The sequence below is a fragment of the Hemiscyllium ocellatum genome, chromosome 2 (assembly GCF_020745735.1).
Source record: "Hemiscyllium ocellatum isolate sHemOce1 chromosome 2, sHemOce1.pat.X.cur, whole genome shotgun sequence".
Classification (NCBI taxonomy): Eukaryota; Metazoa; Chordata; class Chondrichthyes; order Orectolobiformes; family Hemiscylliidae; genus Hemiscyllium; species Hemiscyllium ocellatum.
The window spans coordinates 147,639,679-147,659,602 of NC_083402.1; the positions used below are offsets into that span (position 1 = coordinate 147,639,679).

At 43.4% G+C, this 19,924-nt stretch overlaps 1 protein-coding gene across 1 annotated transcript in view; it reads left to right on the forward strand.

The window, feature by feature from the left end:
- The window catches only part of glis3 (GLIS family zinc finger 3), a 558,527-nt gene that overhangs the window by 503,066 nt on the left and 35,537 nt on the right, over positions 1 to 19,924 (forward strand). Inside the window, exon 11 of the mRNA XM_060846791.1 lies at positions 3,511 to 3,692. Within this exon, the coding sequence (XP_060702774.1) occupies positions 3,511 to 3,692 (182 nt within the window). The remainder of the gene's footprint in view (positions 1 to 3,510; positions 3,693 to 19,924) is intronic.

The window sequence follows — 19,924 nt, forward strand, 5'->3', positions numbered from 1 at the left end:
AATTATGAATGTATTCACTTTGGGTTTCAGTGGAATTTACATGAGATTCTGATATCCCTCTACTTCCTCATGCTCAGTTTGAGTTTGCTCTATAACTATAGCAGACACTTCTTGGCATCATGTTTTCTTTCTCAGGAGGCTGAGTATATCTTGATAGGAAGTAGCTGTGTCACAGGTTACTGGATTCATGGGAGCAGAACTGAGAAACAGAAACAAATAATCTGAATCTCAGCCTCTCTCAATTCAATCTGCCATCTGCTGAAAAAGATGAGGTTACTTAGCCAATCAGAGTTCTTGAATCTTTTACTGGTATGTTCAGCATAATGAAGGTTAATCCAATGTGTTTTAACATATATCATAAGGTCATAGAGTTATACGGCACAGAAATAGACCCTTCAGTCCAACTAGTCTACGCTGACCATGTTCCCAAACTAAACTAGTCCCATCTGCCTGCACCTGGCCCATATCCCTCCAAACCTTTCATGAACTTATCCAAATGTTGGAACTGGGCCCGCACCCACCATTCTCTCTGGCAGTCCATTCCACACATGAACCACTCTCTGTGTAAAAAAAGTTGACCCCATGTCCTTTTTAAATCTTTCTTGTCTCAGCTTAAAATATGCCCCTCATGATTTTACAAACCTTAATAAGGTCACCCCTCCATTTCCTATGCTCCAATGAAAAGGTCCCAGCCTTTCCAGTCTATTTTTACATCTGAAACCTTCTATTCCTGGCAACATTCTGGTAAATCTTTTCTGAACCCTCTCCAGTTCAATGATATCCTTTCTGTAACAGGCTGACCAGGACTGCACACAGTATTCCAGAGGAAGCCTCACCAATGTCCTGTACAACCTCAACATGACATCCCAACTCCTATACTCAAAGATCTGAGCAATGAAGGCAAGCATGTTAAATGCTTTCTTAACTACCCTTCTATCTTTCAAAGAATGATGTACCTGAACCCCTAGGTCTCTCTGTTCTGCAACACTATGTAGGGCCCTACCATTAATTGTATAACTCCTCTCCTCCTTTGTACTACCAATATGCAATACCTCACACTTGTCCAAATTAAACTCCAGCTGCCACTTCTCAGCTCACTGACCCAAATTGTAATCTTAAGTAACCTTTTTCACTATCCACTATACCACTCACTTGATGTCATCTGCAAACTTAATAACCATGCCTCCTATATTCTTATTCAAATTATTTATATAAATAACAAGCAATAGTGGAGACTGTGGTGCAGATGCCTCAAAATGTTAGATGCAGTACAAGACATTTTCCAACAAATCTATTTTTCAGTGGATAATAGTAAAAGTGCAACAGATTATGGAACAAATATTTTGTAGCATACATACTTGGAACTGGTATTTGGGAGTTAGGTTACCTTGGGAAATCTCCAGAGGTTGAAAATCTTCCTGGTTTAGAATTAGGTTCTGTTAAAGTTAGCTGACAGCATTTACCCTGTCAATTATTCTCTCCTGGAAAGTTTCCAACATTCTTCCAGCAAGGGTGCCTAAATACTCAATAAAACAATCTTTCTTCACCACAATTTATTCAATATGACTACAAGAGCACGATCCCTGAATCTGGATGCACAGTAGCATAATAATGAACCATTTTCCACTGATACTGTAGCACCAATCTCTGTAGAGAAGAGAATCCTTTAAATAGCAGATGTAGAATTATAGGGAGACTGATTGAGCAAAATAAAATTAGCAGAATTTCCCAAGTTGAACCCCAGTTGAATTTTTGTACCACTAGCTTGGATAGTTTAGGAACCAGGTGATGATTGCAACAAATTTCTTCCAGTCACAATATTAAAGGCTGCAGATGTACATGTCTGGGTGAGTCTGAGTTCCACTAATTAGTTAATTAGTTTGATGTTCCACAGCATGATTTACTCTGCATCTAAAATTTTTCATTTGGTGAGTTTCTAATCTCATCTCATTGTCAGAGATAGTTCCGGATAGCATTTCCAAAACTACCTTCCAATTCAGTAATAGAGTCTGGGAGGAGAAAAATGAGCAAAATTTACAAAATTACAATATTTACAAATATACAAATGAACAAAAATTATCATGAAAGGTATGAAACTTAAAAAGAAAATGTTACTGTACAGATTGAGGTTTGAATATTTACACAGAAGCATAACTGCACAACCTCAAATCAAATATGCTTTTGCCGTTGTCCTGAGTAAGCTCTGATTATAGCATGTGTATCACAGGCAGCATGTGCTCGAAGCAATATAAGTTCCTCCCCAGCCACAGTAATGCATTGTAATCACATCAGTTTCATCCCACAAAAACCATCCTTCCTGATCCACAGTCACATAGTTCCATTACATTTTAACCATAGTTGACATTCCTAAATACTACAATGCCAGACTAAAGTAGGACAAATCCCTCTGTCCGTGGGGATGCCTGATCTCCAAACAATGCAACTACCCAACACTTCAACTATCCCGTGCTCCCTGTGTGGCAGAGTCTGCAAGTCATGTATATTATAGCCATTTCAGAGCTCATTAAATTGGAATGGACTGTGTAAGGCGAAGGTGACCAAAATGAAGACTGAAATAAATGAAAAAAAAGGAAGAACTAAATTATGAATGCTTAAAGAGTCAACAAATAATAAGCTTAAAGAGTTGAAGCAGTTCTCAGTATATTTTCAGGTTCTATCCATATCTATTGCAAATATTGTTCAGACTTTGTCATGGGGTTATATTGTAGCATGCTACAATAAAGGGAGACTAAACTGGTGGAAAATAGGGGGAGAGAGGACACATCTGATATAAATATCTAGGTAACTGCTTCCAATGTGGCTACAATTCATTCGATGTAGCTTCCAATTCAACTGGCAGGACTATAAACTCAACTAGAAAGATGGTTAAAGGGCAATTCAAACAATTCAGTATCCCACCAGATTTTTCTGTTACATGAATATGAAGTTTTTGCAGAAATAAGAAACACAATTTTTCCTAACAGTTGAGGGGCAGGGTGGGGGAAGCAATCTGTGAGTATTTTGAAACGGCGTCCATGTGGTGTCAAACACCATTTGACTGTTCCTTTAGCAGCAGTAGGCTTGCAGCTTTCCAGTGGAAAATTCTGATTAATGGAGAAATGTGAATGTAGATTGAAAGCTGTCCAACATACCCACTTTACAGGGTAAGTGGGACTATTAATAAAGGCTGTAGTCACTAATGTCAGCGGGCCAGGAACTCATTGTGTAATTCCTGAACTATTTTAAATGCCATAAAACACAACTAAATGAAACCATTCTTTTGTAGTATAAAGTGACTTGCAATTGTTTCCCAGATGCTGAATCCAAGATGATGTGTTAGCGGCTGTGGGCTCCTTTCCTTCACACTTTGGATTTTTACCACAAGTGAATGCAATAAAGACATCATGATTCTGTTTAAAGTTCATCTTAAATGGTCAGTAGGTCTCTTGTAAATAAGGGACAACTTTGTAAAGTGACCGTTTCAATTTGCCATTTTGACTTTTCCAGCAGATTTGCATCCTCCGCTCCTTCTCCTCATCACATCAGTCCCAGAAGAATTGCAGCAGCTCCACCCCTGATGCACAGAAGGACATCACAGCCACCTCAAGTACAACAGTTTTCAGGGTCCCACCTCAAACCATACCCACCCATCACAGCTTCTTCCGCACAACCAAGCAGTATCCATGTCCAAGGTAAGAAACACTGACCACAACACGAGAAATTCTGGTAAATTCACAACAGGAACCTCGTTGAAAAATGTAATGTTCTGTAATGTCTTTCTGAAAACTGATTTCAACTTCCAGAGGTGAGTTACTCGCTGCAATATTCCGAGCCTCGGAAGTGCATTTGTAGCCACATATTTATATGGCAATTCTGGTTGAGTTTCTGGTCAATGGTAGCCCCAAGGATGTTGGGAATAGAGGACTCAGTGATAGTAACAGCATTGAATGTCAGGGGCTGGTGGATAGATTGTTTCTTATTAGAGATGGTCATTGCCTGGCATATGTGTGGTGCAAATGTTACTTGCCTCTTGTCAGCCCAAGCCTGGACATTGTCCAGATCTTGTTGGCTTTGGACACGGACTGCTTCAGTATTTGAGGAGTCACAAATGGTGCTGAACACTGTGCTATCATTAGGGAGTATCCCCAATTTTGACCTTATGATGGAGGGAAGGACATTGAGGAAGCAACTCAAAATGGCTGGGCCTAGGACACTCCACTGAGGAACTCCTGCAGAGATGTTCTGGAACCAAGATGACTGACCTCCAACAACTACAACCATCTTCAATGTGTCAGTTACAATGCCAACCAATGGAGAGTTTGCCCCCTGATACCCATTGATTCCAGTTTTGCCAGGGCTCCCTGATGCCACACATGGTTTACTGCAGCCTTGATGTCAAAGGCTGGCCCTCTCCCCTCCCCTCTGGAATTCAGCTCCTTTGTCCATGTTTGAGCCAAGGCTGTAATGAGATCAGGAGCTGAGTGGCCCTGGTGGAACCCAAACTGGCCGTCACTGAGCAGGTTATTGTTGAGCAAGTGCTGCTTGATAGCTCTGTTGATGACCCCTTCCATCACTTTATTGGTCATCGAAAGTAGACCGATGGGATGGTAATTGGGCGGGTTGGATTTGTCCTGCTTCTTACTTATAAAGCATACCAGCCATTTTCAGCATTGTGTTGTACTGGACCAACTTGGCTGAGGGAGTAGCAGGTTCTGGGGCACAGTACTATTTTTGCAATGCGGTCAGGGCCCACAGCCTTTGCAGTATCCAGTGTCTCCAACTGGGTATCATGATATCTTTCTTGATATAACTTGGAACAAATCAGATTGGCTGTCGGCTGGTATCTGTGATACTGGGCACCACTAAAGGAGGCTGGGAATGATGTTCAAATGCTTCAGTCTTATCGTTTACACTGATGTCTTCGCCTCTTCCATCAATGAGGATGGAAACGTTTGTGCAACTGCATCCTCCAGTGGGTTGTTTCGTCCACAAACATTCACAATTAGCTTTGACAGGACTGCAGAGCTTAGGTCTGATCTGTTGGTTGTGGGATCATTTAACTCTGTCTGTCACTTGCTGCTTTTGCTTTCTGGCACGCAAGTAGTCCTGTTTCGTAACTTCACCAGGTTGACACCTCATTTACACGTATTGCTGATTCTGCCACTGACGTGCCCTCTCACACACCCCATTGAACCAGGGTTGATCCCCTGGCTTGATGCTATTGGTCTTGTGGACAATATTCCAAGTCATGAGGTTGCTGATTCAGTTTGAATACAATTGAGCCATTGCTGATTGTCCACTGTGCCTCATGCATGCCCAGTCTTGAGTTTGACATCTGTTCCATGTAGCACTGTTTGGTATCTCTGCATTCTCAATTTGACAGAGCTGATTGTTCCTGATGAAGGGCTTTTGCCTGAAATGTCGATTTTCCTGCTCCTCGGATGCTGCCTGACCTGCATCACTCTAATTAGATTAGATTACTTACAGTGTGGAAACAGGCCCTTCGGCCCAACAAGTCCACACCGACCCGCCGAAGCGCAACCCACCCATACGCTATATTTACCCCTACCTAACACTACGGGCAATTTAGCATGGCCAATTCACCTAACCCAGCACATCTTTGGACTGTGGGAGGAAACCGGAGCACCCGGAGAAAACCCACGCAGACACGGGGAGAACGTGCAAACTCCACACAGTCAGTTGCCTGAGTTGGGAATTGAACCCGGGTCTCAGGCGCTGTGAGGCAGCAGTGCTAACCACTGTGCCACCGTGCCGCCCACTTGACTCTTGACTCTGATCTCCAGCATCTGCAGTACTCACTTTTGCAGAGCTGATTTGTCTGTCTATATGAACCTCTAAATGGGGACCTCACTTTTATCCAGCTGCCTCTCGACGTCTCTCCCCTCTGCTATAGGGAGGCTGAGGTGAGAAAAGCTGGGGTCACTGCTCGTGTTTTTCCAGCTGCTACAATTATCTTTCACCCTCTTCCTTCGTCAGTCAGATAGAGCTGTCCAAGCTGCAGGCAGCCGGTTGTGAGCTCTGAGTATACAATGGTCAGCATGAAGCGAGGTGAAGTGCCAAACTGGTGAAGGGTCTCCCAGGAGGTTGGCAAATACCTATCCAACTGTGAAACCAGTCTCTCTGAGGGAATGCTTTGAACACCAGGCTCTCAGCTGGCCATGACTGGAGCTCCACAATGGAGCTGATCATCAGTTTCATGAGACAACTCTTCCGACGGTTGGCTTACCTCTGTAACTCTGGAACCACATCACAAAGTTCGGCGCATGGGCTGTTAAATCCAGAATTGAGGATTAAAATAGCACTTTGTAAGTCAGAAGTCACACAACACCAGATTATCGTCCAACAGGTTTATTTAAAATCAAAGCTTTTGGCGCACTGCTCTTTTGTAACTATCTAGGTTTCCCAGCAGGTCTAAGAGAGTTGCCCACTCACCTCAAAACCTTTCTTGATAAGAGAAAAGGACATGATGTCGGAAACCTAAATGAATATCAGCTTTAGAGAATTTAACTTCCCACACACTCATCTGTCTAAATACTGCTCCATAGGCAACATTTAATGGGGTCTTCTGGCAGTGGAGTTTTAAAATGGTGAGGTAAAGACCTTTCTAATTCGATCAACAGCAGGTATCGTGTTGGAGAACCTTCCCAGCCATAGGCCAGTTGAGGGGATTTTACCCATAACCAGTGGGCCCTCCTGCACGCAGTAACTCTGGTGAGCTTCCTGATAACTTAGGGGTCAGGTCTTCCCCATGGACTCATAGTCCCAAGACTGAGATAGATAGGCTCTTGAGTATCAAGGGAATCAACGGTTACGGGGAGAAAGCGGGAGAACGGGGCCATGATTGAATGGCAGATCAGACTCGATGGGCTGAATGGCCTAATTTCAGTTCCTATGTCTTATAATCTTACAGTCTAATAGATCTACAGCCTAGAAAAAAGGCCCTTGGAAACATCACATCTGTGCCAGTCAGACACATCTACCTAACTATTTAATCCCATTTTCCCCAACCATGTAGTATGGCCAAGGTACCTTGTAATGTGAAGACTCCTGAACTTTGATGAAATAATCAATCCTTGACTTATTTAAAAATCAACAATTGAATTTTAGTCATTTACTCACTGCGTGAAAACTGTAGTTATTAATAAATACAAAATGATCAGTCCAGTTGCTGATCCAACTGTTGTAATTAGAGAAAGGCGTATGTCTTTTTAAGTGTTTATGGCTTTTGAGTTGAGCTTCACTGCCCAGGCATGGACAGAAATTTTAATCATCCTTAGTTGAATCATCTCAATGCATTTGAGAGTGCACAATGGTTCTGTTTCATCGGTTTTGGTACATTTCCTAATATCAGGTGGCTGTGGGAAGCCAGTTCTAACAGTCACCATCTCCTGCAGTTCACTACCTTGCTGTTCCAACTTGTTTGGAATGATTTAAAGAGCTGTAGCCATGGTCACTGAAATTTCAGTTCAATCTGGTACCAAACAATAGTGACATTTATCTATCTCAATGTGCAGTCTTAAACTTGTCAGTTTAGTTTAAATTGGCTGTACGAGGCGAGAGCAGTTTATAGCCAACACTCCTTTACAACAAAGAGCAGTAAACAGTTTTCCTGCTGAAGACGGGATGTCTTGGAAGCTTGTGTGAATCTCCAAGTGTTAGTGCTTAAATAACAAGCACTCATGAAATCAGTCCAAGATTGACTGTCCTCTGTACTCCATCAATTGCTTGTGTTTTGCAGCTGTGTTTCTTCATAAGAAGAATAAAAGGCTTTTAAATGATCATAGCATCTTTCTGAAGGAATTAGGCTTCATCTCACAGTTTCATGCAGTAACTCTGAAGGTTGCAGCACCATTTCCGTATTTAAAAAAACATTGCTAGCTAAAGTCTGAAAATTAAAGATGTTTTTCTTCAATCCTCCCCATTGTCTGATGTTGTGCTGTTACAATTAGCACACAAAATACAGTGTAAACAATATGTGCTGTTGCCACCAACATAGATGCTTTTTGTTCTGAATGTTCCAAACTAAACATTCAATGGTTTGCAGTTTCAGTGATTGGATCAGGTTAACAGCCCCAATCAGGGAACTCACCTTCTGTGAGGTCCACCTGGCTGCCCTCATTATCATCACCGTAGTTGGGTTGCCTTTAAGAAAAATAGTGTCATAGAGATGGGCAGCAAGGAAACAGACCCTTCAGTCCAGAATTATTTTAAAGTTTTAATGAATTGATTTGATGATGAATAAAATCACTTTGAAAATGTTTCTTTTTCAATTTAGGTCAGTGCTGTTGTACCAAGATATTTAGTCATGGAGCTTACGCTCGCATTTACCACCACTACACTTCAACTTAAACTCTATATGTACAAGCTGCTCAGGAGAAGTTAATAAGTCTTTCATTGCTTTTGTCCTCCATACCTATTACCTGAAGACATCTAATTCCATTTTGGTGTAGCTTTTACAAGTAGACAGGGTGATGAAGAAGATATATGGGATGCCTGACTCCATTAATCAGGGCGTGGAATATCAGACCAAGGAAGTCTTGTTACAGTTTTTTAAAACATCGGTTAGGCAACAGATGGAATACTGTGTATAGTACAGGTCACCACACGATCAGAAAGACGTGATTACACAGGAGAGGGTACAGAGGAGGTTTACTAGGATGTTGCCTGGGATGAAAAGCCTCCAATATGAAGAGGGGCTGGATAGGCTGGGTTTGTTTTCCTTGGAGCAGAGGAGGCTGAGGGGTATTGGTTTTCAGTAATCGTCCCACACTCAGGAAGGAACAATCCCATCCAAGTGAGTATATAATCGGTGCATTTGGAGGCAGAGTGGGAACTTGGTTCAGAAAGGAAGAAGTGCTTTTTGCTTGCTATTTTTGCCTCATAGTTTGTAAGGTTTCTATTTGAAAAACAGGATACATTGAAGCGCAGGATCACGGGAAAGTGAGAATTGTGGATGCTGGAGATCAGAGTCAAAAAGTGTGGTGCTGGAAAAGCACAGCACACTCTCCTATTCCCCGGATGCAGTCTGACCTGTTGCGCTTTTCCAGCATCACCCTAACCTTGACTCTGATCTCCAGCATCTGCAGTCCTCACTTTCTCCTCCCTCTGATTCAGTCATTGATCAGGAAAAGGAGGGTGTGACTATGAGCGAGGCAAGTAGAGGGATCCAGGAGGTAGTGCTGAAGGAGCCTCAGCCCTTGAGCTCGTCTAACAGGTTTGCTCCCTGTGTGGATGAGAGTGCGGGTTGGAGAGGGGTTGACCAAACTGACCATAATGGTATAGGGAGCTTTTCAAGGAGTGGGGGAGAAAAGAAAAATATAGTTGTAATCAGGGATGGTATAATCAGGGGAATAGACACTGCTCCCCATGGTCAGGATCGAAGGTCCCTCAATCTGGATGAAGGGACTGGGGGGCAGTCCAGCAAAGTTTGCCAATGATACAAAGTTAGGTGGACAGGCAGGTAGTACTGAGGAAGTGGGGAGGCTGCAGAAGGATCTAGACAGTTTGTGAGAGTGGTCCAGGAAATGGCTGATGGAATTCAATGTGAGCAAATGTGAGGTCTTGCACTTTGGAAAAAAGAATACAAGCATGGACTACTTTCTAAACGATGAGAAAATTCGTAAAGCCAAAGTACAAAGGGATCTGGGAATGCTAGTTGAGGATTCTCTAAAGGTAAACATGTAGGTTGAGTCCGTGATTAAGAAAGCAAATGCAATGTTGTCATTTATCTCAAGAGGGTTGGAATATAAAAGCATCTCTGTGCTACTGAGACTTTATAAAGCTCTGGTTAGGCCCCATTTGGAGTACTGTATCCAGTTTTGGTCCCCACACCTCAGGAAGGACATACTGGCACTGGAACGTGTCCAGCGGAGATTCACAAGGATGATCCCTGGAATGGTAGGTCTAACATATGAGGAACGGCTGGGGATCCTGGGATTGTATTCATTGGAGTTTAGAAGATTAAGGGAAGATCTAATAGAAACTTACAAGATAATACAGGGCTTGGAAAGGGTGGACACTAGGAAATTGTTTCCATTAGGCGAGGAGACTAGGACCCGTGGACACAGCCTTAGAATTAGAGGGGGTAAATTCAGAACAGAAATGCAGAGACATTTCTTCAGCCAGAGAGTGGTGGGCCTGTGGAATTCATTGCCGCAGAGTGCAGTGGAGGCCGGGACGCTAAATGTCTTCAAGGCAGAGATTGATAAATTCTTGATGTCACAAGGAATTAAGGGCTATGGGGAGAATGCGGGTAAGTGGAGTTGAAATGCCCATCAGCCATGATTGAATGGCGGAGTGGACGCGATGGGCCGAACGGCCTTACTTCCACTCCTATGTCTTATGGTCCCGAAGGCTGGGTTGCCTGCCGAGTGCCTGGATTCAGGATCTCTCACCTGGACTACAGAGAAACTTGGAGTGGGATGGGATCCAGTCATAGGTACCAATGATACAGGTAGAAAGAGGAAAGAGCTTCTGCTGAGGGAATATGAGCAGCTAGGAGCTAAATTAAAAAACTAAACCATAAAGACAATAATCTCTAGGTTACTGCCTGAGCCATGAGCAGGTTAGTACAGGTCAACAAGGTAAACACATGGCTCAAAGAGTTGTGTCAAGATATACCAATTCATGGGACATTGATACCAGGACTGAGGAAGGAGGGAGCAGTTCCGATGGGATAGGATCCACCTGAATCATGCTGGGACCAGGATCCTGGCAAATTGCATAATTAAGGCTGCAGATAGGGTTGTAAACTGAATACAGAGGAACCTCGATTATCTGACATTCGATTATCTGAATATCAGATTATCCAGCAAGATCACAAGGTCTCGATGCTTGGCTGAACTATGTTATCCGACATTCGATTATCCGAATTTGTTTAACCGAGTGATATATTCCCCGCCTGTGTCCTTCGGATAATCGAGGTTCCTCTGTAGTGGAGTGTGGGTTCAAATGCAGGGAAATTCTGGAAAAAGTTAGAAGAGGTGGGGGGCACTTAGCAGAGGTTATTAAAGTTTCCAGAACTAAGTAATAAGACAGAGAGTATGGAAAGGGATATCTTTGAGAAGGGGAGCAATCAAGGTAAGACTGTGGGTGCTGAACTTCAACACAGATTGTATATGAAACAAGCTAATTGAGTTTTGTGATACAGATTGAAATTGGTGGGTATGATGTGGGTATCACATAGAAATAGTTGCAAGAGAATCAGGGCTGGGAAATAATTATTTAAGGATATTCATCCTGCTGGAAGCACAAGCAGATGGGCAGAGAGTGGGGTTGTCTTATTAATAAGAAATGAAATTAAATTGACAGTAAGAAATGATGTAGAGTCAGAAGGCATAGAATCTGTGTGGGTAGATTTGAGGAGGCACAAAGGATAAAGTACCCTGACAGCTGTACCCAGGATGTGGGAAAGAAAATAAATCAGGAGATAGGAAAGGCATGGAAGAAATCCAATAATCTTAGGGGACTTCAATATACAAATGGACGGGGAAACTCAGGTTGATGGCCGATCTCAAGAAAAGGAATTTGCAGAATGTCTACACAATGTTTTCTTTGGAGCAACTTGTGGTCGAGGGAAACAGGCAATTCTGGATTTGGTGATGTATAATGAGGCAGACGTGATTAGGGAGCTGAAGGTAAAAGGATCTCTCCGGAGCTGTGACCATAATATGACAGAACTCACCCTATAATCTGAGGGGGAGAAGCTGGAATCAGATGTAAGGGAGTTGCAGCTGAGTAAAGGTAACTGCAACAATACGAGAGAGGAGCTGGCCAGAGTTTATTTGAAGGGAGAGAGAACAGTGGAGCAGCAATGGCAGGAGTTTCTGGGTCTAATTTGGGAGGCACAGCAGAAATTCATCCCAAGGAAGAAGAAGCACATTGATGGGAGGATGGGAAGGCAGGGACAGCATTAAAGCAAAAGAAAATGTCTACAATGTGGTGAAGAATAGTGGGAAGCCAGAGGACTGAGGAACCTTTAAAAATTAGCAGAAGATAACTCGAAAAGCATAAGGGGAAGGCAAGGTGAACTATGAGAGTAAGTTAGCTCATAACATAAAAAAAATTGCAAACATTTTTAAAAATATCTGTAAAGTAAGAGAGAGGCAATAGTGAACATTGGACCACTGGAAAATGAAGTTGGAGAAGTAGTGATGGGGAGCAAAGAGATGGTGCAGGAATGGAATAGGTATTTCACATCAGTTCTCACAGAGGAAGACATCAGCCACACACCCAAACTTCAAGATAGTCAGGGGACAGAGGTGAGTGTTGTGACCAACACTAAGCAAAAGGTGTTGGGGAGGCTGAAAGATCTGAAGGTGGAAAAATCACCAGAGCAGATGGACTACATGCCAGAACTCTGAAGGAGATAGCTGAGGAGATTGTAGAGGCATTGGTGGTGATCTTTCAGGAATCACTGGAGTCAGGGAAGTTCCCAGAGGGCAGAAAACTGGCTAATGTAACACCCTGTTTATAGAGGGAGGGAGACAGATGACAGGAAATTATTGGCCGGTTAGCCTGACCTTGATTGTTGGCAACATTTTAGATTCCATTATTAAGAGTGAGGTTGCGAAGTACTTGAAAGTACATGACAAAATAGGGCATCTAACATGGCTTTGTTGAGGGAAAGTCACACCTGATAAATCTGTTAGAATTGTTTGAGGAAATAGCAAGCTAATTAGACAAGGGAGAGCCAGTGGAAGTGATCTACTTGGATTTCCAGAAGGCCTTTGACAAGGTGCAGCACAGGAGACTGCTAAATAAGAAATGAGCCCATGGTGTTCGGGGCAAGGTAATGACATGGATAGAGGATTAGCTGACTGGCAGAAGGCAGGGAGTAGAGATAAAGGGGTCTTTCACAGAATGGCAGTTAGTGACTAGTGGAGTTCTGCAGGGGTCAGTGTTGGGACGACATCTATTCCCGTTATACATTAATGATCTGGGCAAAGAATCTGAGGGCATTGCTTAAAAATGGCACAAAGATAGATGGAGGGACAGGTAGTGTTGAGGAAGTGGGGAGATTGCAGAAGGACTTGGACAGGCTAGGAGAGTGGGCAAAGAAGTGGCAGATGGAGTACAATGTGGGAAAGTGTGAGGTTATGCACTTTGATAGGAAGAATAGCGGCATAGACTGTTTTCTAAATGGGGAAAGGCATCAGAAATCTGAAGCACAAAGGGACTTGGGAATCCTAGTTCAAGATTAACTGAAGGTTAACATGCAGATTCAGTTTGCAGTTAGGAAGGCAAATGCAACGTTAACATTCATTTTAAGAGGACGAAAAAGTGAGGAGAGTAACTGCTGGAGATCAGAGTCAAAAAATGTGGCACTGGAAAAGCACAGCAGATCAGTCAGCATCCGAGACACAGGAGAATCGATGTTTCAGGCATAAGCCCTTCATCAGGAACTTCTTGACTCTGATATTAATTTTAAGAGGGCTAGGAAACAAGAGCAGGGATGTACTGCTGAGGCTGTATAAGGCTCTGGTCAGATCGCATTGGGCTCAGTATCTAAGGAAGGATGCGCTGGCCTTGGAGGGGGTCCAGAGCAGGTTTACAAGAATGATCCCGGGAATGAAGGGCTTGTTGTATGTGTGCAGCTGTGGACTCTGAGTCTGTGCTTGATGGAGTTTAGAACATAGAACATAGAGAAATACAGCGCAGTACAGGCCCTTCGGCCCTCGATGTTGCGCCGATCCAAGCCCACCTAACCTACACTAGCCCACTTTCCTCCATATGCCTATCCAATGCCCGTTTAATTGCCCATAAAGAGGGAGAGTCCACCACTGTTACTGGCAGGGCATTCCATGAACTCACGACTCGCTGAGTAAAGAATCTACCCCTAACATCAGTCCTATACCTACCACCCCTTAGTTTAAAGCTATGCCCCCTCGTAATAGCTGACTAGAAGGATGAGGGTGGGATCTGATTGAAACTTACAGAATACTGAGAAACCTGAATAGAGTGGATGTTGAAGAGATGTTTCCACTAGTGAGTGAGACTAGGACATCAGGGTGAAGGGACAACCCTTTAGAACTGAGATGAGGAGGAATTTCTTCAGCAAGAAGGTGGTGAATCTGTGGAACTCATTGCTGCAGAGAGCTGGGGAGGCCAAGTCATCGAGCGTCTGTAAGACAGAGATGCATGGATTCTTCATTAGTACGGGTTATGAGGGGAACGTAGAGGGATGGAGTTGAGAAACATGTCAGTCATGATTGAATAGCACAGCAGACTCAATGGCCTAAAAGCCAAATTCTGCCTATGATTCAGATATGGAGAAAGTGAGGACTGCAGATGCTGGAGATCAGAACTGAAAATGTGTTGCTGGTTAAAGCGCAGCAGGTCAGGCAGCATCCAAGGAACAGGAAATTCGACGTTTCGGGCATAAGCCCGATTCCTGATGAAGGGCTTATGCCCGAAACGTCGAATTTCCTGTTCCTTGGATGCTGCCTGATCTGCTGCGCTTTTCCAGCAACACATTTTAAGCTATGATTCAGATATGCCAAATTATAGGAGACAAAGACATATATCATGAGAACCTAACCCATGGCGGATGCATCTGATACCAGAAGGCATTAGTTTAAGGTGAAAAGTAAGTGGTTTAAAGGAAATCTGAGAAAAAATGTTTTTGCCCAGAGGGGGTGGAAATTGGATTTTTTCTGATAGTGTGGTCTCACAACATTGAAGAGGCATCTGGGATGAGCACTTAAAATGCCAGGGCACAGTCGGCTATGGGCCAAGTGCAGGGAAATGGGATTTGTTTAGTTTGATGTTCATTGGTCAGTATCGACATAGTGGGCCGAAGGGCCTGTTTCTATGCTGGATGACTCGATACCTCAGTTTGAGCTGCATGACAACGATTATCTCTGTAGAGTTTAAGACCCCAAAGTGTTGGCGTCTGACTCCATGAGGGGGTCATGACCCAAAGTTTGGAAAGCCCTGTTCTGCACCTTTGAATACTTTCACAATGTACGTCTGTTCTGGATGCATTCACATCCCTTGGGATGTGCAATTTGGAATTCAGATACTCCAGAGGAAAGTGTCAGAGATCCATGCATTGCATGTCCAGACCACACTTTGGAAACATGAGGTTTCTATCAACGGTATGAAGTAATTATGTTAATTTTTCATATTTATACAAGTAAATGGAGCATTGTAAAGGTATTGGTCCTCTATACTAATATGTTGTGTGTTAAAATTTAATATTGTCATTTCATAAGCTATTATCTTTACAGTCTGCCAGCTTTCCATACCTGAATCATATATAGGCCAGGATATTAGTGCAATAACATAAAGACCAGACAGGAATGTTGCTGAAACTGTTATCGCTTCACTAAGTTGGACATAGACCTCCAGATTCAGGGGGTTGGCTGACCCAAGGCTAAACCTTGAGAAATGGAGGGGAAAGGAAGGAGGACAGTGTCAGAGCCCCTGGGGGAGAAACCTGAAGGGGGAGAGCAGGGTGAGATCCAGAGGGAACAATCATAAACGTTGGGTGGAGGTTGGAGACCTTGTCAGGGACATGGGATGAGTCAAGTTCATCAAAAGGGGCAGTCAGGAAGGATAGGAAGGAGGATTATAATTACAGAGATTGAAGCAGGTAAATTGCATCCGTTACGCAAGAGGAAAAGCATTTCTATCTTGGATTCAACAGGCCTTTGACTAACTAGTTTGCTGAGACTCGGGAAACTCACCCGGACAAATTTACAATTAAGCTGGTATTTAATATGAAGGCACACTGTGTATTGTGATATTTAAAAGACTATTTGTCTCCTGTAGGAGGGTTTGTTGCCCACAGCCCTCAACTACAATACCCATTCCCCCTCTTTTAAATTGAAAGGGGGTGTGAAGTTGCCAGTTTTCAGAATTCTACATTTTATATTCCACCAGCACAATGGCTAGCACTGCTGCCTCACAGCGCCAGAGACCCGGGTTCAACTCCCGCCTCAGGCGACTGACTGTGTGGAGTTTGCACGTTCTCCCCGTGTCTGCGTGGGTTTCCTCCGGGTGCTCCAGTTTCCTCCCACAGTCCAAAGATGTGCAGGTCAAGTGAATTGGCCATGCTAAATTGCCCTAGTGTTAGGTAAGGGCAAATGTAGGGGCATGGGTGGGTTGCACTTCGGCGGTCGGTGTGGACTTGTTGGGCCAAAGGGCCTGTTTCCACACTGTAAGTAATCTAATCTAATCTAAACATGGGTGGCACAGTGGTACAGTGGTTAGCACTGCTGCCTTGTAGCACCAGAGACCTTGGTTCAATTCCTGCCTCAGGCGACTGACTGTGTGGAGTTTGTACGTTCTCCCTGTGTCTGTGTGGGTTTGCTCTGGTTTCCTCCCACAGTCCAAAAATGTGCAGGTTAGGTGAATTGGCCATGCTAAATTGCCCATAGTGTGAGGTGTAGGGGAATGAGTCTGGGTGGACTTGTTGGGCTGAAGGGCCTGTTTCCACACTGTAAGTAATCTAACCTAGGATTATTAATCCTCACGTAGTTTGTAAATCTGCAACATATTACCAAATAATCTTTCTATGCTGCTTCCTTTGTAGTTTTTATAAATATTCTGTCAGAGCATGATAGACTGGTTGCCGAGGTTCGATCACATGAGATCAAGGGGGAGCTAGCCAATTGGATACAAAATTGGCTTGAAGGTAGGAGACAGAGGGTGGTGGTAGAGGTTTGTTTTTCAGCTTGGAGCCCTGTGACCAGTAGTGTGCCGCAAGGATCAGTGCTGGGTACACTGCTTTTCTTCATTTATATAAGTGATTTTGAATGTGACCATAGAAGGTGTGGTTAGTAAGTTTGCAGATGACACCAATATCGGTGGTGTGGTGGACAATAAAGATTCTCTCAGAGTATAATAGGACCTTGATCAGATGGGCCAATGAGCTGACAAGTCATAGGTGGAGTTTAGTTTAGTTAAATGCAAGGTGTTGCATTTTGGTCAGGCAAATCAGGGCAGTACTTTTTCAGTTAATGTTCAGGCCCTGGGGAAGGTTGCCAAACTAAGAGACCCAGGGGTGCAGGGGCATGGCTCCTTGGAAGTGGAGTCACAGGTAGACAGGGTGATGAACAAGGCAGTTGACACACTTGCCTTCACTGGATAGAACACTGTGTACAGCCATTGGGGTGTCAGGGAAAGCGCAGCAGGTCAGGCAGCATCCAAAGAGCAGGAGAGTCAACATTTCGGGCATGAGCCCTTCCCAAAACGTCGATTCTCCTGCTCTTTGGATGCTGCCTGACATGCTGCGCTTTTCCAGCAACACATTTTCAGCTCTGATCTCCAGCATCTGCAGTCCTCACTTTCTCCTCGTTGGGGTGTCAGGTTGTGGCTGTACAAGACATTGGTTAGGTCATTTTTGGAAAACTGCAGAGAGATCTGGTCACCCTGCTACAGAAAGAATGTTGTGAAACTTGAAAGGGCTCAGAAAAGATTTACAAGGATGTTGCCAGGGTTGGAGGGTTTGAGCTACAGGGAAAGGCTGAACAGGCTGGGGCTGTTTTCCCTGGAGCATCAGAGGCTGAGGGGAGACCTCGTAGAGGTTTATAAAATCATGAGGGACATGGATAGGATAAATAGACAAGGTCATTTTCCTTGCGGGGGAGGAGGGGTGTGAACTAGAAGGCATGGGTTCTGGGTGAGAAAGGAAAGATTTAAAAGGGACCTAAGGGGCAACCTTTTTATGCAGAGGGAATGAGCTGCCAGAGGAAGTGATGAAGGCTGGTACAATTGCAACATTTAAAAAGCATCTGGACGGGTATATGAATAGGAAGGGTTTAGAGGGATATGGGCCGGGTGCTGGCAAGTGGGACGAGTTTTTCTTAGGGATCATGGTTTGCATAGTTGAGTTGGGCCGAAGGGTCTGTTTTCACACTGTGCAATTCTATTACTGTGTATAATATCATTTATGTTACTGATTCTGCTGATATTAAAACATAGCAGATTATTTGGCTTATGCCAGTTCAAATGAGAATTGGTTATTTCGAAACAAATGAATTGTTATTGTGAGTATTTCCTCAATATAGCTCCAAGACACTGGAATAATTTAATTGACATTTCAGAAAATTTTAATGAAATAAATGGCTACTGATTGATTCAGCTGGTACATGCAATCCCATTGGAAAATAGGAATTAGACAGGAATCATCTTCACCAACAGACACGACAAAAAGATACTGTTATCTGCAAACTTATCCACATATTAAAGTATGATTGCAAATATAAACTTGAAAGAGAAAGTCACTGTTTCTGTTTTTCTCATTTTGTTCCACATTGTAAATGTTTTCCCTGCTTTGGTTTCTCAACCAGAATCACCCCCTCCAGCCCCACATCCAGTTTCCAGTCTTCCTGCAGGTTTCTGAGATTTTCTCCAGATTTTAATTATATGATTATAAGTCAATAAAAGCACTAATGTTATATAAGCAAAACCAGCTTGAAATCTAAACTGCCTCACCATCCTGTCCAAATCGGTGTTGCTTGTTTTCTCCAAGTTGGGGGTTGGAAAAATTGGAGCCTTTCCCTGACAAGTCATGTTCAATTTTATCTCCATCTCCATCTTTACTAATTTCCCGAGGGAAGAACATTTTTGTGTGTTTCCCTGTTTGTTTTATTGAGTTATTGATAATTAAGGATGTATGTTTAAGACAGCTTACCCCACCATCCCCATGCCCCCTTGCATGTGAACCCATGACTGACGGAAAGCTTAAGCTGTCAACATTTCAGAATGTTGGAGTGATCTTCTGCGGATATATTCAACAACTGTTTCATTTTAATAACTTAAGATTGAAAAGATTTAAATGTTTTTTTCTAGAAATATTTTTGTAAAAGTACAATCAATCTTGATAAATAATTCAATTTAAATGCTAATGACTATCACTGGAGGACTTCAGTGCTCTGTGAGGATGTTGTTCTTTAACTACAAGACCATGGGATAGATGAGAAGGCTTTTCAATTCCTTGAGTCTGTTCCTCTAATCAGTAAGTTTATTGCTGATCTCATGTGGCTTTCAATCTGCTGCATTTCTGCCTGCTCCCCCATAACCCATGACACTCCAGTCAATCAAGGATCTGTCTACCTCAGCCTTGAATAGAATAAATAGAATAAAGCTCCATAGTTCACAATGACCCAAACACCAATACTTTTCTGAGGCAAGAAATTCATCTTCATCTTAACTGGGAGATTCTTTACTGTGGAGCTAAACCATGCTAGCTCAGTGGATAGTACTGCTGCCTCACAGCACCAGGGACCTGGGTTCAATTCTACCTTTGGGCAACTGCCTGTGTGGAGTTTACACATTCTCTCCATGTCTGTGTGGGTTTCCTCCCACTGTCCAAAGATGCCTAGGTTACAGTGGATTGACCATGCTAAATTCCCCATAGTGTCCAGTGATGTGTAGGTTAAGTGGATCAGCCATGGGATGCAGGGTTACAGGAGTAGGAATGGTGGGGTGGGACTGGATAGGATTCTTTCCGGATGGTCGGTGTAGACACTGTAGGGATTATATACTTACAGATTCCTCTATGAGGTGAAATATTCTCTCAGTGACTTTTTGAGTTTGGATGGCGGGAGTGGAGACCTGAAAAATTGGAGCGAGCTGGGAAGGTAAATGATTGTTTTTTTAAGTGGGTGCGACCTAAACCTGAGACCCTACACCATAGGGCCTCCCTCCCACCCACCTCCTCTAACCTTAATGTGAGTCTGTAGACTCGGAAAGTTTTTCAGGTTTTCTTTTTTCTTTTTCTTTGTCTAGTCCGGTGCAGGCTTTCAGAGTAGCGGGATAAGGTGAGAGGCATGACATGTCTCTGCCAACTGCATCTGCAGGAAGTGCTCCCAACTCCAGCTCCTCGAAAATCAAGTTAGGGAACTGGATCATGAGTTAGATGATCTGCGGATCATCCGGGAAGATGAGGGAGAAA